Raw genomic sequence first — 21,486 nt, 5'->3', positions numbered from 1 at the left:
GATCCACTATTCCCCAGATGACGGCGAGCTGTAATGTGTGTGTTTTATGCATGCATGGCCTAATCTGAATTATTGTAAAGTAGTGTTGTATTTGCATATGAGCTTCGGGGCTATACCGAAATTAGCATTTTTACAACAGCTCAAATTAAATCCCTCTGCTTAATTTGCCCGCATGCTAATTTGATTCGAGTGTATTGCCTTACACACACACACACATTAAGAACGCTCGGTATGTTCTTTTAAGAGCAGCCCACATGAACACACACATATGCAGTACGTGTTTGCCGCTCTTCTTAATGGCATTAAACCCAGAGAAGAGCAGGGCGACGGGGTCAAATCGACGTTGGTGTAATTCTCGCCACTCCACCGAGATCGTTCGTCATCTCGCCGAACGTTTGCTCCAGTGGAAATCCCATTGTCGCCCCCCCGCTCGCTAATTTCAAGGCGGTTGGTTACGAGCCAAGCTGAAATAGCCGCCCTGTATAAAATGACATCATCACATGATGAAAATGCTGACAGCTTTGCAGTTTTATAACGAGCCAATTGACAATTTTGGCTAATTTTAGAGGTGTGTCAAAAACAAAAGTCATCACGTACATGAATGACCTTTGCCAAATATGAGCCACAAAGAATTTAAGTCCTCAACACTTTTGGACAAAGCTTGCTAGTGAAACTTGATGATTTGCCAAACCACAGTTGGGAGACTCAAGACCCGGGGACAAAATCTGGCCCGCTGTGTCATTTTATATGATAACCTCTATTAGTCACACAATGGGGAAATTTGGCCCATTTAAGGAAATATAGTGTGCCTGCATGCGTCATATTTCTTGGTACATGAGTGTTGTAATTATCTTAATTTTAACTACGTTGAGCTATTGCAAGACTTTTCTAGAACGAAATTTTGCAACAAGAAATGATTCATCTTTTTTTTCTAGGTAAATTGAACTTCATTACTATATACAACTAATTACGAGTAATTATATGACTAATTATGAATAATTATTACTAAATATTGGTATAATAATTACAATTTATGACTAGTGTTTACAATACTATATACATTATCAAATTTAAGTCGACATTTGACATTTCATCATTGCATGTGGGTGGAGCATGATAGCCAGGTTGACGATTATGTCATAAAATGGAACCTGTAATTCCAAAATTTCAAAATTTGGTTGTCACATGTATGCATCAAGATCTTCCGGGAATGGCACAGCTCTACTTATTTCACCGAGTAGCTCGTCGGAAAGCCCATTACCATGAATCATCCAACAGGTGCAAAAGCCTCGTCAAAATCAACGCGTGTTCCGACCAACGCGAAGAAAGCGCAATGGTTCCAAGAAAACCAATTCCCCTTTGCTTTTTCCCCTTCCTTCCCCGGCACTGAATTTGTCAAGCGGAGAACCCGAGTCCAAATGAATTAGACTCCATTTTGTGGTCATCCTTTGCTTTTTCTTCATCTTGCTCACAGTCCTCACAGGGACCCCAGTGCGATTTATCACGTCGCCATCTTGACAGCCTCTCCCCGTCCCTCCCGAGCTGCGGAGCCATTAGACTATCTCTGTGTTGCATTGCGCACGCCTGTGCGTGACATTTATCATATTTTGTCCCAACTTTTTATCTCGCCCAGTGGCCCCGTTGGGAGCTTTAACCGCGACTGGCCGCCGTAATGAAGCGCTGGGAGGTTAGTCGCCACAAAATAAGCTAATTAAAGCAAGCAAACAAAAGGAAATGGAAGAGGACCGTGGGGGGGGGGCTTTGTGAAAATGCCAAAGAAGGAGAGCTCACAGATGGTAGCGAGGAAGCTGAAGCGGTGATGTGGCAAAACGCCCTTGCTGCCTTCTTGTTTCTGTATTTTTAGGACTGTTGTTTGTACCAGGATGTCCTTTTTAGTATGACTTTGACAACCAATCAACAGATCATGACAAAGCACATGTAAAGACATTTTCAGATGTCGCTTGCCAATGGAGGCCACCAAGATAACGATTTATTTTTGTTGGAATTTTAGGTTTTCAATCTCAGTCTGAGATTCCTCTGTTGTGTTCAGGCTCGGGATTCTTAATTTTTCTTTGTCTAATCAGACTTCCTAGCATATTTTAAACTCCAAACGACACAGTATCGGAGATGCATTGGATTCAAATCCAAAAGTCAAGACCACCATGATTCGTCTCACTTGACCGTGACGACAAACGATTGCGAGCCTTATCGGCACGTTGCTGTAAGCAGTATCGAGTGGATGCGGCAAAATGTCAGGGCAGGGTATTAGTGGGGTGATTATTAATCCATATCTTGCTGGGTAGACAATTTAATTATAGGCTAATCAATACTTCCCCATCTTATAGATGCAGAGCAGTAGCCTGATGGGTTGATGAAATTTACTACACTCAAATCGACACGAAGACTTTATAGAAACACAAATTTCATGCTAGTACAAGCTATCAATAAATAGCTACAAAGTTTTGTAGCATGGTGGAGCTTAATAAAGAGACAAGCCTGAGAACAGAAGCCAAAAACGTTTCCCTACTACAGCCGGGCGTGGGACATTTTTTCGAGGTGAAACGGATCTTATTTGTAAGGTAAAGAAATACCGCGTGGGCACAAATCCAGGCAGCTTGAAAGTCGCCCGGCACCACCCTGCGCTAACGATGAGGCTGGGAGGGAGATGGGGACGGATTAAAGGGATCTTCGTGGAGGGATTGTCAAACATGGAGGTAAAAGTTTGTGATTAAATATGTCAGCCGGCTTGTTTGCTATCACGGGAGCTTAACGGTTCAAAGGATTCCCAAATCCACAGCGGGGGCCAGCGCTTCAGAATGTGGACACACGTCACTTTCATGTATTTATGGCAACATTTTGGGATTCTCAACCCGTCTGTTGGACTTGCTTTTTAGGTTCTCTGGGTTTTCTCCAGCAAAGACCCAAACTCCTCACAGGAAGGCCGAGAATCAAATTCCCGAATATTTGACTTGCGTAGCAGACATGCTAACCTATTCCGGTTAGCATGTTAGCATGAATCAAATAATGACGATTGTTTGTTATACCAGCTAAGTAAAGAGATTAAAAGTGACATGGGGAAAACCCGTTTTGATGGATGCTCAGCCAAGCACTATAACTGTCAAAGGGCTCTGGGCGTTAATGTATATTCCGTCTTTTATTGCGCGACGGGGCACTTAGAAATTTGGCCTGGATTCAAATAGAAATAGTGGAAATGGAAATGATTTTCACCTCTCAGTGAAGGCTTTCAACTAACGAATAAAGCCTAATAAATACATCTCGGCCTCCCAAAATGTCAACACTGAGCGGAGGAGAAAGCACTAACAAGAGAGAAGGGGGCGGGCTGACGGGGAAAAGTGATAAAGTAAGATAAAGTGCGTGAATGAGCGGAAGGTGAGAAAGACAGCTCTCCAAAGACGTACTTCACTCCATCACGTCGCCCCGATGTAAATGGACTGTGACAAGAGGAGCCGGCGGCGTTAAGATTCACGATGTGCGTCAAGCGGCGGCGGCGGCTGCTTTTAGGTAGCTCGGTGGAGGCGGAGCTTTCTTTCTTTCGCGGCCCTCAGGGAAGGCGACAATCCCGAGGCGGTATCCACGGAGACGAATGGCTTACACCATTAAACCCCCTCCCTCCCCTGCTCCCAATGCCGCCTGCGGAATGGCACGGGCTGCACAAATGCAGCGAGATCAGTGCAATGAGTTGAAATCTGAGGACACCTGGAGTGAAAGCAAAGCGGCGGCCTCGGGCCAAGTGCTCTTACACGCTTTGTGAGGAGAGCAAACGAGGGTGGCAACCTTCCCACACAAGGTGCCATTTTAGTCTTCTAGACAAAAAGATGTTACTATTTGCAGTTCGCTGTTCACAAATTCAGCTACCATTAAACAAAACATAAAATTGGATCATTAACTGAAATATCACTTAGGAGTGTAAGTATGGCTTTTTACAAGGTTTAGGTCAGGGGTCACCACCTGGATGGCTTGTTCAGAAAATAGCTCACCTGTGATTTCCCTGGATCATTTCAAAATGTGAACACTGGCTGATGATTATAGAAATGGTAGGCTGCATAATGATATATATTTATTTTTTTCTTATTGGTAGGGAAAATCATGTTTTTTTTTTTAGCCTGATACTGGTTTTGATATTTGGGAGAATAAAATTTGAATATCTGATTAATTGGCATATTAGTTTAAAAAAAAAAAAAAAAATCAAACAAAGAGAATAACTTTTTTTTCCTCCCTTGACAAAATGAAAAAAATATGACGTGCAGGCAGATATGACTATTTGTTTTTTAGTATTTAACTTTATCACATACAGGGGAATTTCAAAAAAACAGATTTATGTTTGTTTTTTGCTATTTTAAATTCTTTTCATTTTTTTGAAAAAAAATTTTTAGGTTCTTATTATTTATTTTATTTATATATTAATATTCCGTTAAAAAAATTACATCATTGTCTTTAAAGTGTATAAAAATATCTGCCATTTTTGCTGAGTTCCCACCATTTTTAAAAGCTAATACCACCAAATTAAATAGATCAGGCCCTTATAACACCAATATTTTAGGTAATTTTAACCTATTTCTAATTTCAGAAGTCCGTATCGATTGCTCAATGGCTAAACTGCCTGTACGCAATGCAACTTTGAAATCATGTCCCCTTTTTTGGATACCTTATTTGTCAAAATGACGCACATGAATGTCACTTCATGGTGGAATTGCTTCACTTGTAAGTGCACTTGGATAAAAAGGGTACGTAGTGTGAGGTGGCCTTTAATTGCATTGCATTTGCACAGTGTGTCGGTATTATTGGCCACCATTTGCTTATTGGCCACCATTTGCTTTCCTCAAAGGTAGGAGGATCGCACACGGCGGGGGCCAAATTGCTCGGCTTTTGTGCCATTCTTTGCGGAGAGTTTGAGCGATCCATACGACGAGCCAAATGGCCATAAATAATACCCTTGCCGTAGAGGTCGCCATTCAGCGAGTTAATAACAGGCCACATGCGGCATTTAGAGATAATTGCGCGGCATGTTGTTGACGCGGGGCTTCAAAAGACGTGTTTAGACGTAGACCAACATCACAAGAAGCGTCAAGTCGCGTGGCGTGTGTATGACGCTCGTTGAAACTCTCAAAACGATAATCGAGTTCAGTAAAAGCCAGAATTGATAAGATTTTTGGGTTTTGTGGTGAGCCATAAATGCTTCTTCACCTACATGAAATGATAAAAGCTAAAATATTGATCAATCGGCGTTTTACGTCTGTACTATATGTTCAAATTTAGCATACGTTTGATTTTGAAGGGCCACCAGAAATGACGGAAATTGGCTGCGGTAAAAACAAAATAGTAGAATTCCCAAATTATCTGTTTTGGTATGGGAATTTTTTTTGTGGGTCCCCTTGGGATAAACAAATTTAGCACAGCCAAGTCAAACTGGTTTTGGCGACGGAATATTCAAACTCGACTTTTAGAGGTTTGTGTTTTGTTTATTGTCCGTAAACATGGTCACCAAGATAAAAACACAAATGTTTTTGCAATTTAGTGTTGTCCATACAAAATGGCAACGACTCGTCAGACCCCAAATCCATAGACACTGAAAGCTACTCTGGTTTGTTTCCAAACAAAATGGCCGTCTTTTCTTTAGAGATGGCCACCAACCACATTTTATGTTTCAAACTTGGATTTAATTTTCGCTGATGCCAAAAACACAAATCTTTAACATTTTTGTCTGCTACATTGACTGGTTCTGGATCAAAGTTGTCATTTGGAATGGTAATGAAAGTATTTTTAGTATTTTAATTCGGCGTGTGGCATTAATCACGGTTTTCGCTTTGGGCTCGGCGCTTTCCGTTAATGTGAGCGCCTTCAAGGTGCAAACATTAATGAACAGCCTCGTCCCCGTGCCAGCTCGCCGTTTAACCTTTAATCTATGTGAGAAAACGGATCAAGCCGTTAACTCACCGGAACGCCGACGTACCTCGCGGCATTTTGCAACAACCTCGGCACTTATTTTTGTCGTTTTATTCTCCCTCGCTCAGGTTTGAAGTGCCGCTCATACAAAATGTACAAAATTTAGACAGCAAGCTGTTACTCAAAGTGTCACTTTTACATACATCAAGACAACGGCAGGTGAATTAAACTGTCATTTTTATTACTGTGGATTTTGTGTCCCTTATGTCAGGTAGGAGTAAATTTTAGTTAGGGTTGTTCGCGAGAGTTACGAGAGTCTTTCTCACGTTTGAGTTTTTGTTGGGCTTTGTGGATATTAGGAAGATCAAGTATCTTCATTCATCAAATGTTGAAATGATGAAGTTTTAGAATTGTGGTACGTCTATGCATTAAAGCAACAACTATCTTATATATAATGCATATAATGGCAAAAAAATTGTCAAAACTAACATGTGCACTTTATTTTTGTATATTTGTGTGAAAATGACTTCTCATCAAACATGACCGACCAAAAACTCGAAAAAATCTTTGGGTAAAACCAGTTTTCCTGATGGCTACAAAAATTGGGTGGACGTGTAATGACAGGGCACATAAATAAATCTAAAAAAAAAAACATGCAGGGGAATGAACAGGTTGGCCATTTTATGTGAATTTCAAGGTTCAAATGGATGAATGCTGCATATCAAAATGATTTTGACTATGTTTTGCAAAATTGTTACTTTTTTATTTGGCTAGTTTATGAGGAATAATAAACTCAGGCCACATGGTAGTGCACCCATTTTTTTTTCTATGTTCAGAAAATGTCAGCTTGAGGTATCTCAATTTTTTTTTTCTTCACCACAAATGTGCAGCCCTGGCATGATAACTGGCAGTGGTTATACTGAAGCGCTCGCACCATTTAATGAATCGTTCCATTGCCTAGTGGATAACAAAATGAACACAAATGCCTTTGCTGCGTTCCAGGCTGCCGCTGCCTATCCTATCAGATAATTAACTTTTTTCTTCCCCTTTTTTTTTTTTTTGCCAAGAGACTGTGCCGACTACCAAGCAGCCTGCACAATTAGAATTACTTATCTCCGCTCTTTTTTATTATTATTATTATTAAAGAGGCAAAACAAACAAATCCAAATTTCCTTCTTTCCGCTCTCTCTTGGTTTACAAAAACCAGAAGGCAAATGAAAGTCTCCCAATTTTTGGGCATTGTGACAACAGAGACGTGTTTCAATATTTATGTTAGCGTTTGCTTTCCGCCGTGATGGCAGGAAGTGGAGTCTTTTCATGTCTGCTTTTGTAACTCGTCTCCTCGCAGCTTTTAGAGCCATCTGTTTGAGTGGGCCATTTTATTAAGTGACAAACTGGATCCCACTAGCGCGCTAATGTGTCCCACGGGGGGAGGGCGATGAAGACGTGAGAGGGCAGAACGAGTTTTTCCTTTCTTTCGTTTTCCTTTGCAAAGTGTAGAGAAAGCGGAGACGGCTGTCGGAGGGTCTCGCAAAGTCTTGAATGTTGGACGAGAGCATTTGAAGCGTGCTAGCTTAAATGCTCCAAAGTGTCGAGGTGTCACCATCTGAATTTTGAAGCATTTGCTTTTCATAAGTAACAATTTTCTTGCAATTTAGCGTCTTCCTCGTATTGCCGCTTCCAATCAGCTAGCAGTCACACAAATTACGTGTAGTCTGTTTTTGAAATGGCCAAATTGAGCCTAAAATGGCCGACTTCGAGAACCGGACAAGATTTCCCGTACAACCTTAGTGGTGGATATTTTTTACCCAAAACCTGTCAGATGATTGGAGAAAGGCAATATATCTTAGAAAGTAATCAGTTTAAGGTGATTGTTGACAAGATTTTAATCACAGAAAGAGGCTTTTCCTGAGACACCAAAAAATCCAATCATCCAAATTTCTAAATTCCTTGTGTGTTGGAGTCAAGTTGATGTGTTTGTTTTTGAAGATCCCCAAAAATGTTGAAATCCTATTTCTTCCCAATTCCGTATTTGCATGCTGATTTTCACGCATCTCTCGTTGACAAAGTCTCTTTGGTGGCACCCGTGAATCAGCGTCCTATTCCCGTTGTGCTAATGAACAAACATTGGCAGGGGCCAATCCCCTTTCAAGTCTTCGCTAATTGGAATTATGATTCGGGTTTCCGGCGAGGATCGCAGCCCAACATGCGACTCCAGTCAGCCAACGCTTCTAATTAAGCCGCGGCTCCTCTCCTTTTCTTGTGCGCCTAAAACTCCCTTTGTGAGCACACACAATGCGGAGTTTGTTTCCCTCGGCGTCACAAAAGACACATTTTTTATCACAATGCCGCAGATAGCGAGCGGCGGCAGCAAGCCCTCGAGAAAACGCCACCGTTTGTTCCGCCCGTTTATCTCGACGCTGTTTGTTTCCTCATATTTGTAATGGGAGGTCAGAGTGGATGTTTTTAGCCGTTCGGTGAAACTTCATCAATATCGGCGTGCCTAAAGGATGGCGGAGGAGGTTAATGGCGTCGCCTAAATGCTCTTTTCTTCCACTTGAAAATGCAGCGCGGTTATTGTGCAGCGTGCATCGGGATTAATTATCAGCCAGCGCAACCCGGCCTCACCCCGCATGTTAAATATTCAGCGAGGAAATGGCCCCCTTTCATGCAAATGAAATTAAACATGTCAGTCAGCGGGATTGTATGAATCCGGCTCCCCCTCCAACTCGGAATGGAACTGAAAGTGGCTTTATTGGCGCTCTTTGATTCATGTGCTTTCATAGCCCCGTCGGGCCACTTGGAAACGCTGATGAATGACGCCGACTTTGGCTGTAGGTCGAGCTTGTATCAAAGAAACTTTTTAATGGAGGCGCACGTGCCAAAAACAGCAGAGGTTGCGCAACGCCAGACACGCTGCGGGTCGACAGAAATTTTAGACAAAAGTCCGATCGGATTCGTTGAGGAATAAAAAAATCCACCGGGCTGCTATATTTTATTGGATGATGGAGGTGAAGCAGCATGTGGTTCATTATCCAAGGTGACTGGAAAAGATTGCCCTGGCCACAACGCAGCTCGTTTGCGCTGAACAATCATTCCTCCTTTGTGCATGGAATAATATCAGAGTCAGGGTGAAGCAGCATGTGGGTCCTCATCCAAGTTTTTTTTTTTTTTCTTTAAGAATAATAACTTAACACGCAGTTTAACAGACCCAAAGGTGTTCAACAAGAACTCATGGGGGTAATTAAAATGTATGTCCATGTTTCTGAACATATACTTTGGTGAACAGATGGAGCTTGAATCTCTTTTTTTTTTCTCTCAATCTCTTGGGAAACACCATCACAGGTTTTAGTAGGAATCTTTTCAGTTAGTTTCAAATTATTTTGAGCACTTTCTCCCTAGTGACTGTTCACATTTGAATGTTTTGTGTAGTGCATCCGTCGCATTTGCTTTGTGCAATGGTTAATTATAATAATCCTTTGGCTTTACATGATCAGGATTTTAGAAACGATCGCCCATCACTGGAAAAAAATAATAAAAACGAAGATGGTCCAATCAATCCAATCTATTTTAAAAAACATGTATTTGCCCACGAATGACTATGTACTACTTTCCTATTACTCAAAGCTTTGACGTCATCATGTAGCATCTCAAGGCATGACAGCAAGAGCACAGAAACTCCGATATTCTTTAAAATGGTGAATTCAGGTTGCACAGGAAAAAAAGAATTTACGAGTGGGAAAGCACCCATAGGCGGGGTCCGCTGTATTGTTGCAGTGCTGGCACGGTGACAACGGGGCGAGCGATGGCGATTTGGCCAGCCGTGTCTGTGAAAACGCCATTACCTCCACGTCACGCCTCGGTCGCTACTGCATTGTGCCACCGGGTTCCACCCCCACCACCATCTCCCCCTGCACCCCACACTCACCGTATCAATTGCCCGTCAGCTCCCGCCAGGCCCCAAATGACGTGGAATCTTTAGCGCGTGGACGATTTGGAAGAGACGTCACGGTGATATCCCGCACTCATTTGCGCTAGCAGCGGAGGCCCAGCTGCCCGTCTGTTTATCGGCGAGTCCTGCGGGTTAATTTGGTCTTCGCTCACGACGCTCACAAACAAATGAGCCACTTCAGATGGTGGGCATTACCTAATGGCCTGCCGCAAAGTGATTGATAAAAGGAGGCCCGTGACCCCTGCAGGAGGACAGATGGAGATCACCTTCCAATAAATCTGACACTCGGGCTTTGTGACGTTATATTCAAGAGTACTACAATGATTCATACATATTGTGTTTGTCTAATCGAATCTTCTGTCTCCCGCAGCGCCGCCAAAGTTTTTACGAACGCCCAACGACCAAACGGGCGTACAGGGCGGCGTGGCCTCCTTCATCTGCCAGGCCACTGGTGACCCACGTCCCAAGATCGTATGGAACAAGAAGGGGAAGAAAGTGAGCAACCAGCGATTCGAGGTATTAGGTCTATTGTTCTGATGTAAAATGCTCGCTGAGAAACACTTTGCACTGCTTGAGGGCTGCAAGCACAAACGCAAATCCATCCCTCAAAGCTGCCACGAAAGCAAGGGAGAAGCCGGCTGTTGTTTACACGCGTGTCGCTCGGGTTTGGGTTTCATGTCGTGTTCGCGGCAGCTAGTTTGTCCATCGGAGCCTGAGAAACGCTAATCGTGAGGTCCGTTCAAGCATAATGCGTAGTTTATAGCAAAAGTAGCTTATTGATGGATTAAAGAAAGAAAAAAAAATGAAAATATCCATAAATATGCTTGAAAGGCAGTTAAAAACATTGATTTGCTTTTATTTTGGCGGGCAGCACGACAGCAAAACAACAAAATTGTCCTCAATGAAACACTAACAACTTAATCTGAATTTTGGATTAGTTTGTAAGAAACAAAATAAAACTTACAATTCCCATCGGTTTTGCTCTTTGATCAAAACAAATTGAAGTGCAAAATAACACAACTGTTAAGCATGACGCAATGAAGTTAGCAACTGTGTAATACACACAAGTAAAATAAAAGCTCTGCTGCCTCCACCGCTATCAACAAGAAAAATGGACCTTATTAATGCACTGACTGAAAAATAAAATGTAATTACTTTCATATTTTTCTTGCTCAATAAAAGCAAGTGAATGTGTAAAATAAGTATATCCATCAAATACCATAATGGAGAAAGTCATCATACCACCCAAATTGCATTATACATATTGGTAACAGCACACTAATAATATGATAAATAATATATAATAATATAATCCACTCGATAGAAATTAGATCTTATTGGGCATATGAAAGGAGGAAAAATGCTCAGCCAGCCGTGCAGAAATTTTGTTTACAAAAAAAAAAATCAATCATTTTGTTAGCAACACGCTAATAATTTACTCGAAGCATTCAAACCTGACCTAGCACGAAATTGGGGCTTACATGAGTTTCAACAAATCAAAATAAATACAGCCAATCTCTTATTACATGTAAAAAATGATTTCAATTCCGTAACAGATTAATCGTTTCCTTTTGCTTCATGGCAGCTTGCTCCACATGTACTCCACATGGACAAGCATATTCAACCAAATGTCACCTCAAATTTCCTTCCACCGGTTTGGCAATTACGGCGACGATACGGTTGTCCATATAGCGTACTGCATTTTCATTCCGGCTGAAACACGGATCCGCCCTCCGCCTCCATGTGAAAGGTGTGACAGAAGAGCTCTGATAAGACTTGTATTCATTTCCTGTGTCAACCCTCAGGATTTCTGCAATGGCTTTTTAACATCTTATCAGAGTGAATCGCATGGCTTGGCATGTCGACGACGTTCATCCCTTGACACAAACATTTCCCTGGCCTTCCACCATCTTACGAGCATGGCTAAGAAAATGTTTGAAATTGTATTAAATGAGGCTATCCTTATTGAGCGTGCTTGTGTGTGTGAGAACACTACTCCCAAAAAGAGATTATTAATTTCATTTTCTCTAATCTTTTGAATGGAAACCTGTCCATTATTTCAGTGCTTTATCCCGCAACTTGTTTTACTCTTGCAGTAACTGAATGGCAAAAAAAAGTTTCCCAAGATGTCTACTCGCATTCCTTTTTGTATTTTTTTTATTTTTAGTATTTGCCGCGGACCGTCTAAAATGGACAGTGGGCCGCAAATGGCCCCCGAGTCGTAGTTTTGACACCACTGTTCGAACTCAGTGGCCACAACAGTTTACATGAGGTCAAATTCCGCTCGTCTGTCAGGTTTATATTGAATTTTAGGGTTCATCCTAAAGTTTAATCCCAGACGCCAATCTCTTGAACAATTTTGGAGTAGTGCATGTGTGAGTGGGTGAATGCAGAAGTTTTTATTTGTTCAAACCCAAGTTTTGAGTTATGACAGGGCTTTCTAGACATCAGTGAGTACCCAATGCGGAGCATGACCACAATATAACAAATACCGTCCTGTTTTTGTTTGTTTGTTTTTGTGGGCATTTTGTGTGTCATCCGTCCTGATAAAATTGTCTCTTTCTGTGGCGCTACGTCAATTTTTGGTACAACCAAATCACTGTTTGTGCTTCGTTTCTGTCTGACAACCGGTTTTAGGGCCACGCCGAAAATGACACAAAGAAGGAAATTATGAGGAGGATAAAGACAGTAGATTAATTTTATATGTAGGATGAAGACAGTAGATTAATTTATATACATTCTTATATATATATATATATATATATATATATATATATATATATATATATATATATATATATATATATATATATATATATATCTTATTGTACTTGGACATTGTTCTAGATGTAATTTTTAATCTTATTTTTTATTTTGACTCTTTCTTAATTGAAAATGTCTAACTTTATTGTTTCAACCAGTGTAAACAGAACATACGTGTAGGAATGTCTAAAAAAAATTCTCAAAAAATCTTGTTCGTGTAGGATTACTATTTTTGATTGATAAATGAAGCAGTCTCCTAAAATTGCCATGTTTTTATGTAAAATAAAAACAGATATTGAAAAAAGACTGAATTTTTATAGATTTTTTTTTTTTATATATTATTCTTACAGTATCTTTAGTCACGTCATCCCCATGTGATTCCGGGATTGTCTTCATTCCCGCAGGTTTTTAAATACAACTTGAATTTTGTAGGATGACTTCTGTCTGGTAATTCCTTAACTTTTGCCGTAGCATTCCGATGTTTTCGTTTGTTTATTCCTTTTCAGCGTGGCCCTCATCGTCTTTTGTCCACGCATTGTTCCAGGATGTCCAGTGTTAGCTTTAAGAGTGTGGGACGCCTTGCAATTGACATAACTCGCCTTCTAAACTCTATGTGCCCATTCTTAAAGTTAGACAAGCACAAAGATAGTTAACTATTTGACTGAATTTTTCTGTGCCGTACTTTACTTAAGAATACTGCTGTATAAAATCTAGGAAAACACTAGAGTGTGACACTGTGTAGCCATCAAATGTCCCGACTGTGTGTTCTGTGTGTGAATGGTGGTCCCGCATTCGTTGTACCCCCCACCCCCTCGGCCCCCTACCGCCATTCTCCTTTAACACACCGTGTCTCTCGCACCTGCAGGTGATCGAGTTCGATGACGGCTCCGGCTCGGTGCTGCGAATCCAACCACTGCGCACCCCGCGTGACGAGGCCATATACGAATGCGTGGCTTCTAACAGCGTTGGCGAGACCAGCGCGACCACCCGGCTCACCGTTTTACGTGGTACGTCAAGGATATTCCGCTTGGAGGTTTTTCAGTACACACTTTGAGTCAACGGGTTAACTCATTCATTGTCGTTTTCAAATGGTTTGGATTTTATTTAGTGGACTGAACTGTTAGTACTATTCAGCCCAACCCGTCTGGAGTTCCACAGGGTTCAATTTCGGGTCCACTGTTGCTTTCATTGTGTTTGGTGCCACTGGGTTTTATCTTAAGAAAGAATGATGTTTCTTTTTACTGCAGAACTATCTCCAGCTTTCTCATTAAGGTCACTTTTGCTTAAAATGAACAAGGTTTCACAAATTTTTGGTTTTTTTTTTTGCATAACGTGATAAGTCCATTCTCCGTCAGCCGACAAAGTTTCTTTTGGATTTGAACTCATTTGCATACATCTTGACACAATAATTAAGATGCCAGTTAAATTATGCAAATTGACGTCTGTTCCTTCACCGGCGGCTGTTTTTAATGATTTCAAATTAGCTGTGCTGTGACTTGACCGTGTGAAGCGAGCCAAAACTGCTGCTTTTATGTACGAAAATGATAAAAATGCCCCCTGCCAAGTCTGAAGGGGGATTGTGGAATAAGGTTAAGGTGTGTAACAAAAACCTCAATGGAATGGTTAGTCTGTCTCATCGACATTTGTCCATGTCGTGTTAGTAGGTCCCCCAAAAAAAAAAAAACTTTAAAGGCAGCACAGACCTCTGCCAAGGTAGACCGATGGATGGCAATGGGGGTCACGAAATAATATTCCTTGCCCTGCCCAGCAAAAAAAAATATTTTATCTGTTTTGTTTGTATATAAAATGTGATTGGAATGGCACGGGGAGCTTTGGAGAGCGGCCGCCTGAGTGAAGTGCGCGCCATTTTATGCCACAATTACACAAAGCATCAAATGAGGCTGCGTCTGCGTCAATCCTCCCGCCATCACCGGCCGCCTTATCTCCCCGGCGAGCTAACAAAAGGCCGATTGGTAGAAAAAGGTGGCGCGTTTGCATCCCGCAATATTTTGCACATTTTGCACGCGCACAAATAACACACCAAAGCTACTCTACTAGCATTAGCATCTTTATTGCCATTTTCATTTTCCCATCATTGTAGCACATACGAGAGCGAGCACTGGAGAAATCCTTTGTCGCCTCCGTGCACATGAACGCAAATATTTGAATAAAATACAGATTACACAGAAAGAGCTACCGACATATTTTTTGGTAATGCAGTCGATGTACCGGCATTGGGAAATGATGCTACAATTCAATCAGAAACCACTTTTAAGAATGAACAGCAATGCCTCAAGAGGAATAAAAATGACAAGAATCGGAAAAATAAATAAAAAGAACTGTGTGTATCTTCATGCAAACTAAAGGAAACAGCCAAAAGGAAACATCCCCTGAGGCTAGCTAGCTTCGCTTCTGGATGATGTGTGCATTGGGTTGTTGGAGTTCATGATTCAGGCATGATTAAGGATTTATATTGCATCCTCATACCCCCATTATGCTGTCAACAGCCATTTCCTGCCTGCACACACACACACGCACACACACACAAATAGCAACAAACTTACGTTGCTGTGTACAAGTCGACAGAGAGAGCGGAAAATGAGAAGGCGCTCTCCTGTGACGGGAAAACAGAAAGCATCAATTTCATTTTGCCAGTGAAGGGTGAGGTGGAGGGCTGCCGGGGCGGGTGGGGGGGGGCTGTACGTGTGTGTGGGGGTTGTAACGACCACAAAAAAAACTGGGAGGTGGATCATTCTGCTTACAATGGACGCAGCAGCTACTACATGAGCGGCCATTATTCCGAGAAAATGAGCGCTCTTTTGTCATTATTTACCAAGTGGGAATGGCAAAGGCAACCTCGTTTGTATTCTGGGAAGACTTAACAAGAAACGTGCATTCTCACATCAGATAACATGCAACAACATGCTTGCTTCACTCGCAAGTGTGTAATTGCATCATTGCCATGTGGGGCCAAGAAAACAAAGATCTATTTAATAAGCAAGCCAACAAGTCAAAATAAAATGAACGAGAAAAGACTGTAAAAAAAAGATTTTTAAAAAAACTTAAAAGGAAGTGACAAAAAATAACTAAAAAAGTGTAAAAAATGCATTCAAAATATGAATAGTACCCAAAAAATAAAAAATCAGAAGCCACTGCGATATTTTAAATGAACTAAAATACAAATACAACTAAAATATCATCAATAAAAGAACTATGGAAATTTTTGATTTTTTTCTTTTTTAATTAAAAAAATCCAAACGAGGAATTAATTAAACCCCAAAGAATACATGACACAAATCTAAAAAGGTAACTACAAATAAATAAAAAATAATAAAGCTATATTAATTTAGAATACATGTTACTAAAAAGAATTCCTCATCAATTACCACAACGATCTTGGTCCAAACTCGGCTTGTCGTACATCCAAAATGAACAAGCTAATCATTAGTCTTATTAAAAAGATGGGGACCTGCTGTCCTGCGGAAATTGATCTCCTCACTGGGCAAAAAGGGGAGAAAAAAAAACAAAACACCCCTTTCAATATTACATGGTAAATCAAGGCGGTCCAATCAGTATCTGCAAGCTATGGTGAGTTATTTAAGACCAAGCGGCCGCCGGCGAGATTGATGTCAGACCTCTCAGTCGCTGGGAAAATCATCTGCTGGAGTCGCAAAGGCCTATGGAGGGACGGCGAGTCAGAACAAGCCGACTCCCGTCGCGTTATCACGGAAAGCACTTGTTATCAAAAAACAAATTATCCAGTTTCTCTTAGTTGGAATATGAATTTAATAGACAAGCTGGTCGAGACTTGCTTCCATGCTAACGGAAACTAATGAAACTAAAACTGAAAAAAAAAATTCATGAGAAAACACAAAAATAGGCTGAAAACAAACAAAAACTGAAACTACATCACATGTTTATAAAACTAATACTGTAGAAAAAAAATCCTTTGTTTTGGTTATTGTCAGTTCATATCAAAACATGATTATTCGAGTTTCATTTTAAATGTATTTATTTACTTATTTATTTATTTATTTCCTTATTGTTCCAAGTCCACACAGAAAAAGGAAAGTCAAACTTCATTAATTATACTTATGGATTTTTTTTTAAATACCTTGCACTTAACTCAACAAATATCCCATATATGAAATAAACAATGAATATGAATACTGGAACTAAAATCTTACATTAAAAAAAAAAAAAACTCCTCCAAAAATGAATTCAAACTCAATAAAAAAAAAAAAAAGACAAAATGAAATAAAAACCAACCATACTAAAAACTCCAAACCTATTTTATCCCTCGCTTAGGATCCCCTATCTCTCACAAATCTATCGGAATATTTTAATTGATTTGTTTTCTCTTGAGCCCAAGTTGATTTTTAGCTCGGCCAAGTGCGCTTTTCACTGGTAGCTCTGCACAAATTCAGCACGGTTGTCACGTTGCTGCTGCCAAGTCAAGAAGCAGAAGCGGTGACTAAATAACGCCGCGAGGTACGGCTATAAGCCAGCGCTGCTCGCTTACACATGTTGTCCAGCCGGGAATCAGATTAAAGAGCTTCTGCAGCCCAAATAGGACCCCCGGGGGAGCAGCTCTGGGAAGATGCCGCTTAAGTAATCCAATAAGAGGGAACAAAATGCTCAGCGCTACGCTCTAATAAAGCGCACGCCAGTGTGTCGACAATTCAACCTTGCGCCGCGGACGGGAAAAAATAAGCCGTTCGATATGTTCCGAAAGGTCGGACGAAGACTTGAGTTCTCCGAACGCTTTGAGTCAACTGGTGGAAATGTTGCGATTAAAGATTGCTGCAAATGTGCCAGATTTGGCTCAGCCAGCTAATTGTAATTTGCTGTAATCGAGTGTGAGGAGGAACAGGTCCGCTCTTAGCTTAAGTGCTGTTCCGCCTCGCAAGCTTGGGGCGTTCCAGAAGCTTCTTGGATAATTTACTTAACGGGTATGATTTTTTATTTTGGATAACTATGAGACTTTCTACCACCCACTTAGTTATCTTAACGTTTGCGATAATGTTGAAACGATGAAACAAATGATTGATAAAAATCGCCCAAACAAAACATCGACAGCGGTTCTTCCCGACCTTTTTTGAGCCAAGGCAACCATTTTGCATTTGAAAAATGTTGTTGCCATCTTTTGGGGTCACAATTCCGTATCATCAGTCGGAGACAAGCACCTACTGCATACATCAAAAGGCAAACGTCTCCACCCGAGTTGAGTGGAAGAAAAATCTCCCGGCCGTGGACATTTTAATATTTGATCATGTTAAAAAGCTTTCTTGGGGACTCGTCATTCATGCCTGCTAACATCCCACACGAAAGAGTCCTAATGGAAAACGGGCTAACACGCTAACGTGAGGCCTCTTAACTTCAGATCCGGCGAGACTTCTATTTTGGGAATTTCTTTTTTTATTTTATTGGTTTCCCACTGCCCCACTTGGCTACAAATGGTGACTCTATAACAGCTAATGTGTTCGTAAAACATTAAAGACACAAATTAAAGACTGACTTTACAAAAAAGTTGTTTTGCGAGCTAAAAGCTAATCTGTTCGTAAAACAGCTAGCTGTAGCATTTGGGTGGGAGAAGAGCCCGTTATAAAATGAAAGACTGGCTTTACAAAAAAAGCAGTTTTGCGAGCTATCAAACCGAGGAAAGACCGACAATGAGAAGCTCTCCTATCTCCGCAACGTCGGAAAGTGGCCTTCCTATTTCATTCTAGGTCAGCTAATGCATTTGCAAGCCATGAAACGAGCCAATTCCAGACGACGTCCTTGTTAGCACTGTGCTACGATTCACTTGATTAGCAACCCCCACCTCCCTCGCACCCGCCTACATTTCCCTATCTCCTTTTGGATTTTTGAGCGTGGAAAACGCTTTGATCAGTGTCCCTCAACTTGAAGTGATACGCTTCGGCGTGGAAAGGGGCGAAAAATAGCTTGCTGCTGACACATTCGGCGGGTAATGTTTTCTGGCCTGCTTTCTGCGCAGGCTTAAATCATATCAGGGGAGGGGCAGGGAGAATCAGATTGATTCCTAAACTGGGCAAGAATAACCTTCAGGGCAGATCAGTGTAGAAAGCGGTCTAAGAATGGAAGAATTCATAATCCCGCATTCTTGGCTGCAAAGAGTTTGCAAACAATGCGTCTCGTCACACGCTTTTCTCCAGCAAGTGACCTGCGACAGCCTCGACGGAGGCAAGCTGAGGGGATTGTAGCCACTTAAATACTTCCAACAAATATAGCTTTTCAAAAGCCTGCGGGGATTCTCGATGAAGAGTAACCTCGCCAGCACGGGGTGAATCGTCTTGTTCCACTATAGCGAAGGAAGAGGGTCAAACACAATCCAATTCTTGTGCGACAGCCACGGAACTCAAGTCACAATTTGACTGACGGGGGTTTCTCGGGAAAGAGTTGCGAAAGCTTCAAATGCAGCGCTTCCAGCATACGGAAACACAATTCAACTTTCTGAACTCTAGTTTTCGTTGCAGATTGGCTATTTACACACACCTGTCAGCGATAAGACACGTACCTACGACAAAAGCGCCCAGGGAGTTGGCCGAGTGCAGCATAGGAATGCATTTTATACTACCAAGCGAGACACAAGTCAGAAAATTAGCAACTGAAGTCCAAGTCATGTGACCCGAGTCCTCCACCTCTGAAAACTAGCAACACTGGCAAAGCTGCGTTGTTACCCGCTGAAAATAGAAAATTAGCAACTGAAGTCAACACCTTACCCGCCGAAATTAGAAAATTAGCATCTGAAGTCAACTCCAAGTCATGTAACTCAAGTCCTTCGCCTTAAAAACTAGCAACCCTGGCTAGTTATACTTGTTTACTTGTTTGTCTGTTGTGAGCCATGTCTTGTCACCATGGGATAGGGGGGAACGAAATTTCGGTTTCTTTGTGTGTCTTTGGCATGTGGAGAAATTGACAATAAAGCTGACTTTGACTTTGACTTTGACTAAGCTGCGATGTTACCTGCCAAAATAAGAAAATTAGCAAATGACGTCAACTCAAATCCAAGTCATGTGACCCGATTCCTCCACCTTGAAAACTAGCAAGCCTGCCTAAACTGCGATGTTCCCCGCCGAAATCAGAAAATTAGCAACTGGTCGACTCAAGTCCAAGTCATGTGACGCCAGTCGTCTACTTCCAAAAACTAGCACCCCTGAGCTAAGCTGCGTTGTTACCCGCTGACATCGGTGTCGATTTTTATAAATCATACTCTGCCGAGCTCTAATGAATTCAAGCTAAAGCGCAACTAAATCACAGTCTGAAATGTTGAATTCTGATCAACAACAAGCTAACAAGAGCAATATAAGCACAGTGATTTATTCCGTTACTCAACCAGCTACACGCTAACAACGTGTAATTCTCCCCCGCACGCGTTAGCAGTGGAGGAACTCCAGACAACCGCCGTTGTCGTACACGAGAACCGAGAGTTCACCTCCATACTTTGCGTATGAGTGATCAATCGATATAATCTTCTAATGGCTCGGAGTTTATGTCCAGTGGCCTTCTGTCATTAGCGGGAATCTGCTCGCTGAGGTACTTTTGGAGCCAACGTCCCTTTCACACTTGGCACTCATGCGGCCCGATAGCGACGGCGGTGGCTAATGTGTGCAAATTGTCATTGGGGGTCTTTTCATAGCAAGCACCAGCGCTCAGCACTTTTATAGAAGGTGACTTCAGCATTTCTCTCGCTTCCATCTCATTTAGCGTGCCGAGCTATTGTTGAATATACAGTATGGATGTGTAAAGCAGCAGCTGCCCTTCTCTTACTGTCCTTGAGATTGCAGTGCTCAGCTACCGAGAACTACCAAGAGGGAGGGGGGATTTGCTTCCCTGTTAATTACATCTTTGACTAACAGCTATTTTAATGTGAAGCTTTTCAAGCGCTACATTTGAAATGCTAACTACCGGCTCACAAGTTTTTGCCAAAGCTAAAAGGAACAGTGCAGTCTGATTTCATTTCAGTATCTTGGCCTTGTAGGGGGGGAAAATCTGACGGAGTTTTTGTGACGCGCACACGGCTAATCGCACCCAACAAATGTGTTTAATTTCCCGTCCTGTATTTATTATCACCATGGTAACTCTGTAAAGTGAGGGAGACTGGCCGCATTGCATTTGCCATCACATTCCCTAGCTTGATGTCACCATTTTGTGGTCTAAATGACATTTTCAAAGCCAGGGCCATCATCGTTTGTAGCACATCATTGGCTCGCTTGGAGGCCGATCAACTTCCTGCTTGGAAACAAATGAAAGCTCCACGGACCACCGAACGGCCCCTCGTACATTTTTTTTCATGGGGAAATCCTGGAAAAGATCCCTCATCAATGCGAATTCCAAATCACTTTTCATCCGTCGTGTTTTGATTAACCTGTCCGTTCATTTCCGTATCAATCAGATTTATTTTTCTAATCATCATGTGAGGTAAACTGTTGTAAACACTTTGCTCGGGGATCCAACAGACTTTTACCGTGTAGTTTTCACGGCTTGTTACAACTCTTATTACATTGGACATACAGCGATGCCGCTTGTGGCTGGCTTCTGGATATCGATCGGTTTCATATTAGTCTAACTGTGGAATTGAGTAAATGTGTGTAGAAGCAGACAGGTCTGATTTTATCCGGTGTGGTTTTCATACACAACAAACATCTGATAGTTTAAGTAGGGACATTAGAATTGCTTAGGGGAAAAGTTTGCAGTTCACTCTGAAGTCACTTGCTCGTAAACACGTTTTTACTTCTCTGAGATTTATCCATGACGCTGGCTCCCGATGCCAAGTACCCAAAAGCATTGTTGGAAGTCGGCCATGATTGTCATTTGGCGGCGTGCGGACGTAGATGGCATGTATT

The 21,486-nt window shown here is 41.7% G+C and overlaps 1 protein-coding gene across 9 annotated transcripts in view; it reads left to right on the top strand.

The window, feature by feature from the left end:
• ptprda (protein tyrosine phosphatase receptor type Da) overlaps positions 1–21,486 on the top strand; it is a 196,149-nt gene that overhangs the window by 139,637 nt on the left and 35,026 nt on the right. For 6 of the 9 annotated variants that reach the window (XM_088394236.1, XM_088394226.1, XM_088394216.1 and 3 more), the window contains exons 12-13: positions 10,227–10,372; positions 13,485–13,626. In XM_088394236.1, the coding sequence (XP_088250362.1) occupies positions 10,227–10,372; positions 13,485–13,626 (288 nt within the window). Of the gene's footprint in view, positions 1–10,226; positions 10,376–13,484; positions 13,627–21,486 lie in introns of all 9 variants that reach the window. The other 3 variants (XM_088394193.1, XM_088394186.1, XM_088394169.1) reach the window with 1 other exon arrangement.

This window comes from Syngnathus floridae, chromosome 1 (assembly GCF_059516105.1).
Source record: "Syngnathus floridae isolate MCC-2025c chromosome 1, RoL_Sflo_1.0, whole genome shotgun sequence".
In the NCBI taxonomy this organism is placed as follows: domain Eukaryota; kingdom Metazoa; phylum Chordata; class Actinopteri; order Syngnathiformes; family Syngnathidae; genus Syngnathus; species Syngnathus floridae.
This window is presented reverse-complemented; position numbering and strand designations above follow the sequence as displayed.